The sequence below is a fragment of the Rousettus aegyptiacus genome, unplaced genomic scaffold (assembly GCF_014176215.1).
Source record: "Rousettus aegyptiacus isolate mRouAeg1 unplaced genomic scaffold, mRouAeg1.p scaffold_m13_p_7, whole genome shotgun sequence".
Classification (NCBI taxonomy): Eukaryota; Metazoa; Chordata; class Mammalia; order Chiroptera; family Pteropodidae; genus Rousettus; species Rousettus aegyptiacus.
The window spans coordinates 82,422,564-82,440,375 of NW_023416310.1; the positions used below are offsets into that span (position 1 = coordinate 82,422,564).

At 38.2% G+C, this 17,812-nt stretch overlaps 1 protein-coding gene across 4 annotated transcripts in view; it reads left to right on the plus strand.

Moving 5' to 3' along the window:
- The window catches only part of GABRB2 (gamma-aminobutyric acid type A receptor subunit beta2), a 254,555-nt gene extending 236,943 nt beyond the window's left edge, over nucleotides 1–17,612 (plus strand). For all 4 annotated transcript variants that reach the window (XM_036224278.1, XM_036224280.1, XM_036224279.1 and 1 more), the window contains one exon: nucleotides 12,319–17,612. In XM_036224278.1, coding sequence (XP_036080171.1) covers nucleotides 12,319–12,666 — 348 coding nt within the window. In that variant the 3' untranslated portion in view covers nucleotides 12,667–17,612. The remainder of the gene's footprint in view (nucleotides 1–12,318) is intronic.
- The last annotated feature ends 200 nt before the right edge of the window (nucleotides 17,613–17,812 follow it).

A 17,812-nucleotide genomic window follows, 5' to 3' on the forward strand; every position in this document is an offset into this window, starting at 1 on the left:
ATATAGTATACATGTCCACTAAATATTGACTAATGGTATTATCCGATAATCTAACTGCTACTTCTGAGTCCCTATCAGATTTGCTCCTTGCCCTCACAGAGACCACATCCTAAAAGGAAGATGTATCTTTAACAAATACTTGCAGAAATAATATATCATTGTAAATGAAAATAAGGGTGATGAGGAGAGTGTCTACATTACTATGAGCATATTGAGGAACCTGATGTAGTGAAGTAGGACACTCCCCGATAGAAGGAATATTTGAACTGAAGTCTGAAAAATGCAAGATGTGTAAGTGTAAGGAAGAGTAAATAAGAATCCTCCGACTTCCAATTATCTGATGAAGCAAATGTTAGAAATTCCTTGGCCCTATTCAAACAGAGGCATATTATTTAGTATCAGTAATGTCCTATTAAATCATCTGGAGCTTGTAAATCCTTTGTTATTGTAAGTAGTTATTTACCATTTATATCTGTTATAATCACACTGCCCTTGGCATCAATTATTTTTTTCTTTGTTGTATATAGTAGGTACATGCTTACAAGTATAGCCATCTCTCAGTATCCTAGGAGTATTGGTTCAAGACACCCAGACACCAAAATTTGCAGATGCTCAAGTCCCTTATGTAAAATATATGCACATCCTCCCATCTACTTTAAATCATCTCCAGACTACCTTTAATACCTAATGTAATGTAAATGCTATGTAAATAGTTGTTGCACTGTATTTTTTAGGCAATAATAACAAGAAAAAAAGTCCATACTTGTTTAGTATAGACACAACTATTATAGGCCTAACTACATTGTACATGTCAGTAACAACTTAACTTTTTTCCCCAAATATGTTCAATCTCCGATTGATTAAATCCATGGATACGGAACCCACAGATACAGAGGGTCAAATATATACACTTTGGTACTTTGACTGCCTCATTTTTTATAATTACTGCTGATTCAGTTTTCACCACTGTATTTTTTAAGCATACCTTCTAGACCCAGTGCTAGTTAGTACTATACCTGTGTCTTAACTCCCACTCATAGGATTCAGTAATCATTGGGAATCTGTGTACCCTTCCCATCCAGCCCATCTCTCCTTAAGAGGTCCATTTGAGCACCACCTTCATGCCTCCTGCCATTCAAGAACCAAACTAAACTGAAACCATAGAAGGAAAGGTTGTTGGCTGTGTCCCCTGCTTCTCTGTGGAGTTGAATGTGCTGCTTCTTTCTGTTACCCTTTTGTTACATGTCCACGTGAGTCCTGCCCATATGGTCTGCAACCCGTCGGCTTTCTGGCTTCGTAGTCAAATTAAATGAAAAACAGTAGGAGGCACTGGATAACGTTCTATAAACGGAGTGTGTCTCCGATACGTATGTGCGTATCTGATTATAGTCAAGGTAATGTTTTTTGAATCAGTGGACTGAGAAATTCTCTTTTCAAGTCAATATCTTCCAGAATTGTCAGATTTTAGATGCATTAAAATGTTAGCACCTTGCCTAAGGAGGACAGAAACCAAACCTTGTCCTCTTGGCATTTAGCTGAAAGCTAAAAGCAAATCATAATTTTCCTCTAACCCAGAACTGAGGCAGTGGGTAGTTCCATATGCCCAAAAAGCTACTCATTAGCTTAGGGGACAAGTCAATCAGTATTAGTTTAAGTCTTGAAATTTGACTCGAGACAACACATTTATCACTGTCCTGGACTTTGGAAGGTTATGAAGAGGAGGGGTTTGTGGCCGAAAAAGCTACCTTTCTTCCTGTTAGTGATGTGCACTGTCATCACCCTCGATGATATGTGTAAGCCTCAGGGGAAAACTGAAGCTCATCTCCTGCTAATGGTCACCCATCTTCCCCCTCCCTCTACCCCTGCACAGTAGAAACCTTGGAATGTTTCCAGCCTTGCAGAAAGAAGGCAAAGCAAATGTCCTCTATGGTATTATTTAAAAATGAATTCGGAAATCATGAATTAACTAGTTACATGGTGTGCATAAAAATCTTTAGCAAGTCATTGCCCATAATGCTTTGAATTGTATGAACCAGCTAATGAAAAGATTAGATCAATCATCTCTCTCCAACCTGGGATTTGAGTCAATAATTCAGATGAAAATTGAACTAGAACAAACCTTCACCTCTCAGGATTTAAGCCCCCAGGTGTTAAAACTTCTTTGAATTATCAGAAATGGGTAGTCAGATTCTCACATCTACCTCTCTGAAATTTGTCAAAACAGAACTTCGGGCTTAGGAAAGCTCATTGTAAAACCCGGCTCCATTCCACACATCCTGAGGATCTGTGTTAATATAAAGTGAATTTTTCCTTTGGATAAAAGAAATGTTCATAAAATTAATAGATTGTAAGTATAGTTTCCTTCACTTTTCCTCCTCCATGGGGATTTTGGTGTAATCCCAATGTCTTCTTTTTTTCCCATGCAATTAAAAATGACTGCTGACTTTGAACTTTAATTGAAACTACTAGCTTGTACTTTATTAAATTAAGAAGAGGAAACCAGAAAGAATTCTACCAACCTTCTAAAAGAAATGAGTCAATTTATCACATATTTTATTAATTGTACTTTATTATTATTAAATACAGCAATTTGAATGCACTCTTCTTCCCCCCAAATTTAACATTCAATCTAAATATCATTTATAAAAAATAAGTAATCTCTAGTTATCATTCTTAATGAACTCCACATAAATTAACACATACCTAGAAAGGAATGATTTTCCAAGAGAATGCATTTGATTCTGTGAGAGTAAAAGGAATGCATGAGATTAAGCCACAGAGAAATTAGGAAGGGTACTTACAAAGTTCAGGCACAGGGAGATGCTGCAGAATTTTCCACAGCAAGGCCCCACATGGCTGGGAAGACAAATACTAACACCGACTCAGGATCATAGTTTGCAAAGGAGCTCCAAGACTATAGGATTTTTTGCCAGGAAAATTTTCTTTATCCATCATTCTTATGTTGCTGATACATTTTTTGAAGCAATTGGTAATCGTAGATTAAATGGACTAAAGGCAAACTTTTTCTGATTTAAATCTAAAGGAATTTGATGTGGCAGGCTGAATGCTTAGATGAATGTGGTTTTAATCACTGTTAGTGATGTTTAAAAATTTAGATTTAAATGTCCTTCAGGGAAGCCTGAATTTTTTAGTCTGTTTCACTACAGGGCCAATTTCTTATTTTTTATTACATCTGCTTCACATTATTATATGATCTCCATTGCCCAATATGATATAATGTGATCCTCTAACCTTCTCAGTAATTCAAGCTATCAAGTTTTATTTTCAGTGCTACTTTGTACCAAGTGACTAGTCAGCATTAGGGATACATAAGCAACAAACTACAGTCCTTCCTACATGTTTGCCATCATGAGGGACACAAGTGTTCCCTGAAGTCAGAGCAAGAGGATTTAATCTGGTGGAGCAAGTTGGTAAAGGCTTCTTTAAATCCACCTAAATTTTCAAGAATAACCGAGGCAGAAAGTAAGCTAGAATTAGAACCAGTTCTCATCCCTGGAGTCATTGCTCTTTTCACTGTGCTTGTGGGTATTGAAAGGGTCCGCGACCCATGTGACAAGGACCAAAAGGGCAGGACCATCAGTTTGCTGGACAGCTAATGCTTGTTGAATGTCTTCTCACTGACAGTCCTGTATTAATCATGGCTCTAATAAAAGTCTTATCTCCTGGAGTCCTTTGGAGAGAAAACCTTTACTTTTTTATTTCTGCTTCTGAGGCTACCTCTTACTTCCTCTAAAAACTTCACTGTTACTATCAGCAATAACTGAAAACTTCCCCCCCGCTCATTTGAGTCACCCACTGAGCCAGATGGATTTGTGTGTATGTGTGTGAAGCGTCATCTGTTCATCTCATAATGACTGTAAAGTGGGGTCATACAGGTCATTGACCCATAGAGAATGAATTTGTCAATTTGATTCCTTGGCAGAGAATCATTTTACTGAGGAAACCTTGAGATATGTTCTGGCATGATCTACCCATGATTATTTAAAAATTGAGTATCAAGACAAATACTAGGTTGCACACATCTGCAAGCCACTGGTATTCACTTCAAAGGTGTTTCACCTCATAGCAAAAATATTCAGTAGAAAGAGCTGAAGTTTTGAATCTGTAAACATAAATATAAATTATTATTTTAGCACTTAGTTTCTAGCTACCCATGATGGATTTTGATGGGAAGGATTGTTTACAAATATTAATAATACTAACTCCATCCTCAGATGTAGTTGTGAGATTTCAAGCACTTTACAATAGCATCATAAAAGCAAAAAAGAGTGAAAATAATCATAGCCTGCCCCGTTTTTTTCCCTCTTGGCTTTTATTAAAAATGACCAATCTCCTGCAACGACATGGGTATTTCAGCAATAGTCTCCTATATTTAAATTCCAGTTCTAAACTCCATATTTGGTTACTATTCATTTGCTTTGGTGGAGAGATTAGAAAAGTCAAAGATGGTGGTCTTCTCTGGCTCTCCTAGCATCTCCATTTTTATATTCTATTTGGGTGAACTTTCTTTTTCCTGTTAGAATACTGAGTACATGCTAGGTAGGTTTGGAGTGTTTTTCCTTTGGAAAGAGTGCTTTGGATATTCCCAGGTGGTTCACAGTTCATCGCCTTAGCATTTCAAGTTACTCAGGTCACGATGTTATTTCGTAGAAGATAAAACAAGATCTCCTACCCATACACTAGTCACAGTCATTGGAAATTGCAGAGTTAGGATTTCTTGGGTTTTTGCAGTTTCTCACTCTTTTCTTGATAATATGAGTGGTGAACTGGGATTTAAGATAGCCCAACTCTCCCTTCCCAAGGTAAGCATGTGATGCTGCTGGGTCACAGATGAATGTGATTCGTGCTTTCTATATATGACTATAGGACAAGAACATCCCTCCACAGTATACACCTATCACTGAGAAGGGTGCAGGAAAGGAAGCAGACCACCTGAAACCAGACCTGGAATTAATGAACTATTATATAAAAATAAGGCTCACTCATCTTCATTGTTCAATGCAGTAGCTTCTAGGCAAAATGAAACTCTGTTAGCAAAGCATGTTTCCTGTTGAAAAAAAAAATGTTTGGGGAATATAAAGAAGGAAAGAAAATCTCTTAACGCATATATTTAACATGAATTTACCATATTAGAACCACCAGTTCATGGGTCAGTCTGGAAAATAACTCTGATCAGCACAGAATGCCATCTATGGCCTGCAGCATAGCTCCTTGCAAAGGCAATTTATCCACAGAGAATGACAGTTTATTTTCTAGTTTCTTTCCTCTGTTTTCTTTCATTTATTTTTGCTTCCTTCTCTGTCTTGTTTTAACTACTATCAACAAAGTTCTCTTGGCTGTTTGAATAGGTGAAATTGCCAAGACAGGAAAATTTGGTAAGTATTTTGAGATGTTTTCTAAGGCACTAGAGATTTCTACATGGTCTTTTTGCTTAGTTAACTGGAAACTCTTGTTAATGTTCTAAAAAAAAAAAAAAAAAAAAAGGACAGTGTAGGACAGTATAGCGGTTTTTCCTGTGTCTCTCCAGTGCTGCTCTGCTCAGGTGAAGAGAAAAACAGGAAGTCCACTTGGGCAAGTCTGAAAAGGTTGGTGTAGAGACCCAGTCTCAAAGATTAGCTAAATTCATGTGACAATTCCTGCTCCTTCCATTCTTGTTTATCACCGCATTCATACAGCCCGATACAAAGGCGGCATTCCAAGGGAGAACTTCTAATTGAATAATGACTCTAGATATGTAATTGCATGGTTTGGTCACCAGAAGCGAGAACCTTGGAACAAACAGGTTAAGTGCTGGTTGCACTACTTCACTAACTGTGCATCTCTGGCCAATTCACTATCTAATTCTCAGTCCCCTCATTTTTAAAGAATGAGAATATTAATAATAACTCCCTCATAAGGTTGTTGTCAAGATTAAATACTGTAGTCATATAGAGACTTTAATACAATGTCTTCAGTAAATAATAAATGGAAATTGTATATGTTTTCTCTCTGTGAAAGCTGCATTTCAACTTTGTGGTTTATGGACCGTGGTCAGAACCTTCAGCTCTTTTCATTGTTTCTCAGGGCCTCAGCTACTTCTTAGAGTTATGTCTAATAGACTCAGTTTTCCAAGTGCAAAGCCCAGTCCAGCAGCCCAACCTCACATGAGAACTCATGAGAAATGCAGAGTATTGAGTAGCATCCCAGACTTACTGACTCAGGAACTCAGAGTGGGGCCCCAGAGATCTGTGTTTTAGCAAGGCCTCCAGGGGATTCTGATGCCCACTCAAGTTGGGAAACCACTGAAATAGACTGTTCTATCCACCCAAAAACTACTTTTGTTGATTTTAAGCCATGCTAGAGACAGCATAGACTGTTTTTGCCCTGAGATCATCATCGACAGCCTAGAATTATTACATTGTTCTATTAATTAGTAGTACTGAGATTTTATTACCTCACTTTATATTTCTGAGCTTCAGTTCCCTGCCCTGTAAAATGAGATTACAGCCCATTCTGCTAAGGGGCAGTAGTTATGTTGCCCCCAAAATCTCATATCAAAAATCACCTTACAAAAACAAAATATTTCAAAGGGGAAAAAGGAAAGGATAATTACTATTTAATTTTACACTGATACTAAAGAAAGTCATTTTTCTTTTCTATAAACAGTTAAAGATCTCAAAAATAAACTCGAAAGATAGTTTACTCTTACATGCTAAACATAATAAATTATCTGAAGTTTTTCCCCTTTTGCCATTTGAAACACATATAAAAAATCCTGTTAGTCTCCTCTATTCCTTTGCCCTTGACCTTTGTTCCCAACGCCGTTCACTTTCTTTAAAGAGAAAAGAACAATAAACAAAATAAGTGAAAAGAGGAAAGTGCAGCCAGGTGAACAGCCAGCCACTCCAGCCTAGCAGCTACTAGGTGCTTTAGGGCCCACCCAGAAGATTCATATTGGTCTTCATATTGAATATTCTATTACTCTAACTCCAGGGATCGCCAGCCCTTGGGCCACAGACTGGTACCAGGGCCCGTTAGGAACTGGTCCTCACAGCAGGAGGTGAGCAGTGGGCAAGCAAGCAATGCTTCATCTTTATTTGCAGCCACTCTCCAGCGCCAGCATCACCGCCTCAGCTCCACCTCAGATCATCAGGCATTAGATTCTCATAGGAGCACCCGTCCCTGGTGCCAAAAAATTTGGTGACTGCTGCTTCCTTAGTTCCAATTTGAATTATGAAAATTTCATACTATAGATGAAATGTCTCTTAATTCATTTCTTTCCCTGACTATGGTACAGGGTTGCTGAGACTCTTAAACAAGATGAATTATATCTGTTAAGATTCAATCTCATGTAACAGAAAACCCAATCCATGCTGGTTTAAGCAAAAGAAAGAGAGACAAAGAGGAAGGAAGGAAGGAAGAGTGAGAGAGAAGGAAAGGATGTATTATCTTGCTTAGCATCAGCAAGTCAGGCATATCCAGATAAAGACACAGTGTCATCAGGCCGTGGATTCTCTTTCTCCCTGTGTTGGCTCCTTTTCAAGTTAAGCTCTCCTCTTGCAGTCAAAACACCTCACCTTCACTAGATTCAGGGTCACAGAGTTCTAGGTGCAGATCCAGTGGAAAAGTTTGAACGTCTTCACTCCATGGGCCCATCTGTAGACTCATGATGTGCTCTCGTCTCTGAAAAGGCCTTATGCCCATGACCGAACCAGTCCCCGTGTGGGGACTGCTCAGACTGGCTCACAGCCACACTGGAAGAGCAGAAACGAGAGTGGGGGCTGACGGGTCCCAGACATAAATTGTCACCAGTGGAGCCAGTAAACCACCAAACCATAGATGGCTCCTCCATGTGACTTGAAAGTGTTACAGGTAACAGAATTTTGCAGTAGCCCTCATCGTTAATGACATATTTAAACCCAGAAATTTTATCTACTTCCCAGAGCAGGAAAGGAACCCAAGACGTAGTCTCAGGCAGTTCCAGTCCTTAGTCTGAATGGTGAAGTTGCCCAATTAAACTCATCTTATTGATGATTCATGAAGAGGTTAAGTGAGTTACTGAAAGCCACAACATTAATTTCATCCTATCAGCATTTATTTCTTGAGCACCTGCTATGTGCCAGGCACCACGCCAAATGTGGAGGTAGATACCGCAGTGAATGAGATAGACCTTGTTTCTGCCCTTCCCAAGCAGGGCAGTGTGGTGGGGCGACGAATTAAACAAGTGATCAGAGAGGTGGGTATTTGGGGGGAATGTCAAAGTGCTCTGTCACTGCGGCAACTGGGGGGCACCTGCCTCTTGGACCCAGGCCTTAGGCTTGTGTCAGGAGGGTGCCGGTGGGCTCTGTGGACCTGTGAAATGAAAGGCAGCTCTACCTGTCTCACCTCACCATTCAGAAGCAACTAACTCTAGACTTATATGTTATATTTAATAGATTTATTTATGTATTACAGCAAAAACGTATAGTGTTTACTTTGTACTAAGCATTGTCTCGACACTTTGCAAAAGCCACTAACCCAAACAAAATTTAATAATATGATGAATTCGATTTCCTGGTTTGTTTACACCGTCCATGGCAATAAAAACATGGCAATACAAAAATCAAATTTATTTAATGAATATTTATTGCTTTTTATGAGAAGACCAGTTTTGATTTTTTGAGTGCTTACTATGTGCACAGCTGGGCTAAGTGCTTTCCATGTGTTTGTCTCCTTCTCTCAAACAACCCTAGGAGTCAGGTATTGGTTTTTCTTCCAATTTGCATACATGCAAACTGAACTGAGAGTGTCTGAATGATTTGCCAGAGGTCTCTATGCCAGTGAGGAGTTCAGCTCAGAATCAAAACCTGGATCGTCCGAGTCCAGGATCAGAACTTTTCAACACCACACCTTTCGCATCACCACTTCTAACAGAAAACAGAACTGGTGATGTGAAAGCAAGTGGGGTAAACGGACCCCGGCGAGGTGTCGGGGGAGGGATGCGTCTAATCCCCGAGGAGGCGGGCGAAGTGGCAAATATGCATCACGGGCCTTAGGAGAGGAGAACACGGTGCACAAAGAGCAGGAGAGGGCATCGGAGCACGCACCTCAGGGCTCAGCGGCGATGGCAGCCTAATAACGACAAACTGCCTGAGCCCCCTCCATGTCTGTTAACCAGGAGATAAGTAAAAATGAAAATGGCTGCCTTTCATTCCTCTTCACTCCATAGCTCCGTGGTCAGGGGTAAAAATTTTCTGGAAAAACATTGTTTTTTAGGTTACTTCCTTGACTTTTAATGGCCTTAATTAAACTGTGTAAGCAGTCATATTTTGCAGTGAAGTATTCTAATGTAATATGACAGACCCCTAGGAGTAGCACTCCATCAGTTGATGCAGATGTTTAATACCCCTTATTCACCACCACCATGATTCCACTTCAGCCTGTAAAAACCTCCCATAGTGTTTACCTACAGAAAGCTCATCATCTCTATCTATTCTAGATATACCACAGGGGCAACTTACTTACTTTTTTTCAGGCATAGTTATTTCTTGTGTTTTCCCACCTCGCTGAACCCGTATATACCCTACTGCCTTCATAGCGTGCCATAACAATCAACTTAACATACTGCTTTCACTCCCGAAGTTCTTCCCACATTTTATCTCACAGTTAATCTCCCCAAACCCTATTCTTACAGTTGAAGAAGCTTAGATTCAGAGGGATTAAACCATCAGAGAGAGAAAGAGAGAGAGAGAGAAACTCCAATCTTTTGATTCCAAATCCAGACTGTTACTGCCATGGAGACCAACAGCAATGCTTTCTTCCTCACCAGTGTAACTATGATACTTGGCACAGTGCCAGACATGCAGGGTTGTTCGATAAATATTTTTAAATTTGCGAAGGAAAATAAAATAATACAGCTTCAGGAATTATCTCATCTGACAATTTTGAATTTCATAGATAATGAAACAGAAACCCACCAAAATTGAACAAATAATCCAAGGAGCATTTGTTCTAAACTTAGAACAAGTTTCCATGACTCCTATTATTTTTATTATTAGTATTACTGATTTATGTTTTCACCTGTCATGTCTGGTATATATCATAACTGTTCTTATTACAGTTGCTCAGTAGAAAAGCAACTATCCTGGTCCTTACGGGAGGCGAGTCTCCCAAACATCACCATGCATAGTGGCCAAAGAAATTGTGCCGAACAGCAATTTCTTAGGTAGTGAAAATAACGGTTAACAACACAGAGAAGAACAGAATATAAGCGTGTTATCTGAAATGACAAGGGGTGATAGGTTGCCCATTTCCTTCAGCTTCTCTCTCCCTGAATGCTGGAAAGTCCCACTCCTGTCCCCCAAGTTTTGGACTCTAATGATCAAGGTTTGAGTTCTAGCTCTACCATTTAGAAACTTTGTGACTCTGGGAAATTTGGTGAATGCCTTCACTTATAACCTAGGAAAAAATTTCCGAGACGATTGCAAGCATTCAGTGATACAGTTTCTGCAGAGCACCAACACGTAGTATACACCTTTGAATGCTGCTCTCCTTCCCTAGGGCGGTTGAACCCATCCTCAAGGCCATTACCTGGCCCTTCCTTGACAGAACTGTTTCACAATTTGTTGGATTTTATATTCAAATCTTATCAACCTATAAAACTATTCTTAAGAATATGTTTGTTTAACATTTCCACTGAGCAAAATGCTGCCATAAACCAAACATACAGAATGTCTGATCAATGGGCAGAGATTAATTGGTCAATTATTATGTTCCAGCATATTTTATAGCCTCTATTTCTCAAAAGATTTAAGATTTGAATTTATAATGCAGGGTCATTAAACCACATTTTAAAACTATAGTATACAATCTCAGCAACATTGTTTTTGCCTTCTGCATAATTCATGAAGTACAGAGCATTATATCTTCCAATTGTTTAGTTATATCCCTTTTGTATATCATCAGTACCTATCATTGGCCATTTTTTCTTTATTTTTTAATACTGGAAATTGGTATCCTGATTCTCCACCAAAATAAATACACTCTATTATTAATAATAACATTTCATAGCTAGGTGTTGTTATCTGTACCAGTCAAGACCTCTTAAAAATGAGACATTTGTATCATCCCTTCTTAAAAAAAAAAAAATTACAAATCATTTAATGTTTGGGAATCATGATGTCGGTATTCATCCTTTACTTTTAGCTTGCCAAGAAGAAATCATCCAAGAGGGAAAAGGGCCATCCTATCTGCACGGCCACCTTAATTCTACTCCCTGGGCCCAGAATTCAACTCAGTACAACCAACTTTGGGCTGACTCTTTTCTTAAACCCTGCCTCCTTCCCTTCCTTGTCAAGTCAGCCCCTTCCTTACGCACTGCTCCACCACCCAGTCTGGCCAGCTGTCATTTTTGAGTTCCTTATTGTTCTGAGTTGTATTGCATTTTGACAAGTCACAGGTTGCCTCAGTTTGTTGTTCAAAACTCTTCCTTTGCCCTCTTTATATTAACACTACAAAATTGAGGTGGCATCTTGTAACTGCTGGTTTAAGGAAGCATCAGTTAAATGAAGTTACACGAAATGTTTTTTTTGGCATATATAGCAAATGCTATTTTTAATTCTGTTTTTATCTTGAATTCATCTCTAATAAGGCTACTATTGTGAGCACAATTCAGTACTTAATCCCCTAATACTGTTTTATACTTAGTACAGTTTAAAGGGTATTATGTCTTCTAGTTCTCTGCATGTCTTAAGTAGAAATATGAAAATCATACTAGCAGCAATATATCATCACATTCTAGCAGTCTTCTAGGGTTGGATTACTATATCATTTAATAGATGAAGAAACAAACTCACATAGCTCATAGTGGCAGAGACACAATTCATATTTAAGTAATGTAACCACAAGGCCACTTCTCTTGATCACTATGATAAATACAGGTTGACCCTTGAACAATGTGTGGGCAGGAATGGCAGCCCCTGCACCATTGAAAATCCTTGTCTAACTTTTGACTCCCCAAAACTTAAGTTATCCCTTGGTACCCATAGTGGCTTGATTTGTGAATACCGAAATCTACAGAAGCTCAAGTCCTCTCTGTAAGATGGTGTAGATTGATACGTGCAGTTGACCTTCCACATCTACAGACTCTTAACCTCAGATTGAAAAGAGTATGGATATTTATTGAAAAAAGTCCACATATAAGTGGACTCACACAGTTCAAGCCCATGTTGTTCAAGGGTCAGCTGTACTACTTAAACTATATATCATAGCATCCTTGAATAGTAAGCACCAGTTAAGGCGTGTTGTTTTAATGTCTCACTTGATTCTTCTCCTTTGCAGATGGACCCCCACGAGAACATTTTGCTGAGCACTCTTGAGATCAAAAATGAAATGGCCACATCTGAGGCTGTGATGGGACTTGGAGACCCCAGGAGCACAATGCTGGCGTACGACGCCTCCAACATCCAGTACCGGAAAGCCGGCTTGCCCCGGCATAGTTTCGGCCGCAATGCTCTGGAACGACATGTGGCACAAAAGAAGAGCCGCCTGCGGAGACGTGCCTCCCAACTGAAAATCACCATCCCCGACTTGACTGATGTGAACGCCATAGATCGGTGGTCCCGCATATTCTTCCCCGTGGTTTTTTCCTTCTTCAACATCGTCTATTGGCTTTACTATGTGAACTAAAACCTAGCCTCTCATGGGAAGCAAGGACTAGATTCCTCCTCATACCAGTTGTACAGCCTGATGTAGGACTTGGAAAACACATTAATCCAGGACAAAAGTGATGCTAAAATACCTTAGTTGCTGGCCTATCCTGTGGTCCATTTCATACCATTTGGGTTGCTTCTGCTAAGTATGAATACACTAAGGTCCTTGTGGTTTTCCAGTTAAAATGTAAGTGATTTGTCCACATGCTGGCAAGACTGAGTCCGAGTGTTCCACTTTATCTGCTTAGTATGCAGCCTACACAGAGAAATCATTTAGAAGATGTTCATAGAAGGCTCAGTGTCACTGTCAGTCATTTTGCTGAGAAGTGGTCATATCCAGATACTCCCATCTTCATTCCTAAGGTTGGCATGCTGTCAAGATGGCACCGTGCTTATGAAACATTATCCTCAATGCTGGGTGAACACGCTTGCGGGAGATGGTTTGTGCCGGTTTTATTAAGGTGATAATGGTTCCGTGGGAAGATCATTCCCACTGGATTCTAGAAGGCCCTCGTGTAGTTAAAACAAGACAGGGGGGAGCCAAGAGAGAGACTCGGGAAGCCAGGTTGGCCAGTTTCGGATTGCTCGAGCACAGGGAATCAGCTATGACATCTTCCATTTCGATATCTAGAGGCCAGGAGACTTCTAAACATTATAACGCATGGTGGCCAAAGAAATTTTTCTAAAAAGCTATTTCCTAAGTGGTTAAAAGAAGAGTGAACAAACAACCCAGAGCAGAGTGGAAAATCCAGAAATGACTGTTGTAACAAAACGAAAGCAAACATCATGACCATTATCAGCCCCACACAGCATCTGGTCCACACGTACTGTGTTCAGTGGCAGAAGGTAGGACGAGAGATTTCTTTTCCAACCTCACAAGCTTTTGACAGCATACCTACAGAGGTTTGTATATTTCATCTAATTAAAATACAACCACAAAAGAGAAAAGTTAGCTGAACCAGAATTATTTTAGACATAGGTCTGATTGGGAGTCATTTAAATATACTAATATAGAGCACAGTAAACAGGTTGCTTTTCTCATAGAATGTCAGCTGTCTCTGCAACATTTTCCTCTAAGTTTATTTCTGACTTTAATAGGGTATTTCAAAATAAGGATTTGCTTATTTCTTTAAAGGATTAATCGTCCTTTCCAGCTTTTCTTGCTTATGAAATTCTTTTATTCTTAAGAGACAAAGTAAGGCTTTGGAGAAATTGGGTGAAGAGTGAACTCTTTTTCCTTGTGTGCAATGAAGTTCAGCTTTGTGTTTTTCACAGCAAACTACTTCAAAGATTATGTGCACAAGTAGAGTTAGTTTGTGGATTTGTTAGGTTTGATTTTTTTTTAAAGGGTGCTTTCATTGTATATGTTGCAATCTCCCTGATCAAGGAAAATATGAAAACGAATGGAAAATAGGATAACAACAAAGCCACATTAACACAATGGTTATGAACCTCAGTTGATATTGTAGAAAAATATCAAACAGGTAATCAGGTAGGCCTGATGTATCATTTTTATTCAATTTTTAAATTATGTCACTGCGCTTTCTATGCTAATTGGACATATGCATTCATATGTTGGACAGGAAGGAAAATAAGATAATATATTTTATTTCTATCAACGTGAGGTTCATATTTTGCTTTTCTTGGAGAAAATAGTTTATTGCTAAATTTTCCTTAAAGTTTGACTTGGTTGAACTTTTCATTCGAGGATGACTTTGGAATTTCTGTTTAAAAAACAAACACCACTTTTCAGAGTAACATTCCTAATTGTGCAGAGTAGCCAAGGCCAGTATCTGCCTTTGGGTAAAATGTCAGGTTTTCTTCCCCTAACGATTCAGCAGCTTGGAATATGATGGAGTCCCACCGCCCTTCTATTCCAGGCATCCAAGAACAAGAAACAAGTTTTAGCACTTAACTTTCCGAGTTTGCCTTGAGACCAGGTGGTATTTTTCGCCACGACCCCCACCCCCCAACACCACCACCGGCATGGGGAACTGTGGCCCTTACTTCTTCATTATACTCGTGAACACTTCTGAGTATGCTTTCTCGGCACAATCCAACCAGGGTTCTGCCCATGGACTCAGAGCAGAGATTCTTCAAGTCTCTCCAGGGACACACTTTCTCCTAGGCAATCATTTTGGGGAATCACACTAATAAAAGTGCTGCCTGCCCCAATCTTGCCAGGGGTTAAAGGTTGAGTTGCAGATATCAGGAAGGAGCCTATAACTCAGGTGCACAACTCCAAAATGCCATTCCGGAAAGGTTTTTCTAGAGACAACTCAGAGCCCAAGTCTAGAAATGGGCTCTTATTTGCAATTATTGTAAAAGCCATAAAAATCCTCAATTTTGTCATTTAAAAATTCGATGTCCAGGGAAGTCAACAGAGTAAGCTGGATCGAAGTGGAGAGAAGAAACTGCAGCGTGGGTGTCAAAAGCATAGAACCAGGGATTCATTTCTGCTCTCAGTGATAAGAAGAAACTATGAAAAGGAAGAAAAGATGGGACCTTGAAACAGGTGCCCTAGAGCAAAATCCATATGTCGGCATTCAGTAACCACATAGGTAGGAACGACTGACTCATCCTGCCCAGAGGTAACAGTAGATAAAGAATTTATTTTTAAACTACATTTTTATTGGGATTGAGTTGGATTCGCAAACTTGGAGGAGGGTTGGGGAGGGGTGCTAGATCTTGTAAATCTATGAAGACCTGTCAGCTTGATATCCAGTGGTTAAATTTGAGGACCACAAAAGTGTGTTCTGGCAATTCTAATATGGTTTTACTATCAGTTTATACATATATGTATACTTTACCTTTTGATTATAAAACAGCCAGATAGCCAGCAATTAAGGTGTTTTTTCATCTTCGTGAAATTCATAGGCAAATTCTGACTCTAAAATGCAGTCTAAATGAAATCTTTGATCTCAATCTGTGTATATATATATATATTGTACATGACTGCTAGTAGGTCTGAAATGCATTTCCAGAATTGAAAACTCATGCAACATAATCACATGTTTGCATAGGGAATGTTACAATTCTTTCCACTGCAATTTACTAACGGGAAAAGACTTAAGCAGTGCCATCTAGACCTTTTCTCATTTCTTCAAAAGCAGTGCTAAGTTAAAAATAATAATAATAATAATAATAATGGTTTATGAACCAAAAGACTTTACATTCTAGCATTAGGAACACAAAAAATCTGTCAGCTTAAAAAAGCACAACACATAGACAAAGTTGAGTGGAAAGCATAATGGGGAAATGAATCATGTTTATTTTTCAAGACCTGCATTAAATTGACAACTAAAACAATTTTCATTTTCTATAGATATCTCTTACATTTTGTGATTAATTTCATATGCAACAGCAAAAACAATCAACAAAACAACAAACAACAGGTCTTACAACAACCTACATGTATATATGTGTATATATATATATCATGTAAACATACATATATATGCTTTCATATGTTGGAAAACAAAAGGAATAAGCTAATATGTTTTATTTCCTTCATTAAACCAGTGTATGAGTATTTTTAATTTGGCAACCAACAAATCAATGTATTGAAACAAGTGATACAGGGTACTGAGCGTTTCTCTATCAGCAAATCAATGCCTACTGTTCTTATGAACCACCGCACAGTTTGACACTACAATATCACTGTACCTCAGAACATCGGAAATTAACTAGTTCTCAGATTGCTTATCTACTTGCTCTCTTTTTCAAGGAAACAAATAACATTGTCCATTGGTGATTTAAAAACAAAAACGTCTTAAGAAAATAGAAAATGATAAAAAAAAAAAAAATCCTTCTGAGAGAAGGAAAAAAAAAAAAAAAACCTGAACCCCACCGTGTTGGTTAGGGCAAGTACTCTCAACTGCAGCTGTCATGCCATTTTGCTAAGTGTACAGAGTCCACGTAATGTGAGCGACCATCACTTTCACCGAGCGTGTGTAAATATTAAAACAGATTTCTTAAATATTTTTAACTTCTCATTTGTATTTTATGGTAAGGCAATGTGCTAATTTTGTTTATGGCTTAAGTTGATGTGTTAATATAATATGTAAATACTTAAACATGCTGTAAATGAGTAGTCAGTAGATACAAATGTTTAGTTTTTTTTTTCTTAATTTTTCTTTATTTTTTACTAAGTACAGTTATTGCAGTGCCCCAACAGAGTAATTTAAGCATCCTTTTGCATAAATGATTTGAGATCCCAGACAGAAGGGTTTTAATTTCCTCTTTCTCTCTCTTTCTCCCTCTCTCTCTCTCACACACACACACACACACACATACACATACACATACACACTCTCTCTCTCTCTCTCTCTCACACACACACATTCAAGCACTCATACTCTTTCCCTTGCCCACTCACTCACTCCCACTCTTGTTTTCTCTATGGGAAACATATAGTGTTTATGTAGTGAATGTAATAACCAAGAGATAGCCTTAGAAATGACAATTGGGAAAAGCAGACATGATCATTAATAACTCGAAAGAGTTTTTTTATGTGTTAGAGTTAAAGAAACCAAAGGTTGTAATTTAAATCTCAATTTTAAAAGAGTAAAAGTTTATACTGATGGCACTACAGGAAATAAAAATGCTGATTATTCATACCTGCTCCAGAAATTTGTTACATACAATACATACTAGACCTTTTTTTTTTTTTTTAAATAATAGCATTTTATCCTTAGGTAGTATTATTCCTTTCAACCAAAGACTCTAGAATTATTAAAAAACAAAAAAGGAAAGAAAAAAAGAAAAACAAGGGAAAATCAAAAAAAAAAAAAAAAAGATACTGCTTTACACCAAAGGTTTAAAAATCATTTTCCAAATACACTAGGAGCATTGTAAAAAATAGTGAAGAGCCAACATAATACTAATTAAGATACTACCCTAAAGAAATTATTTAAGGAAAAATAACAGCACTTTTGAATATCTATTTGTTATTTGAAATTGAAGGAAAACATTTCTGTACATATATGAAAAATTCTGACATATTTTAATTTACTTTGAGATTTTCTTTTGTGATAAAGATAAGTATCCAAAATGATGAAAAAGAAAACTTTGTGTATTTTAACTTTCAAAAGCAAATGTCTCTCTCCTGTCACGTCCACTAA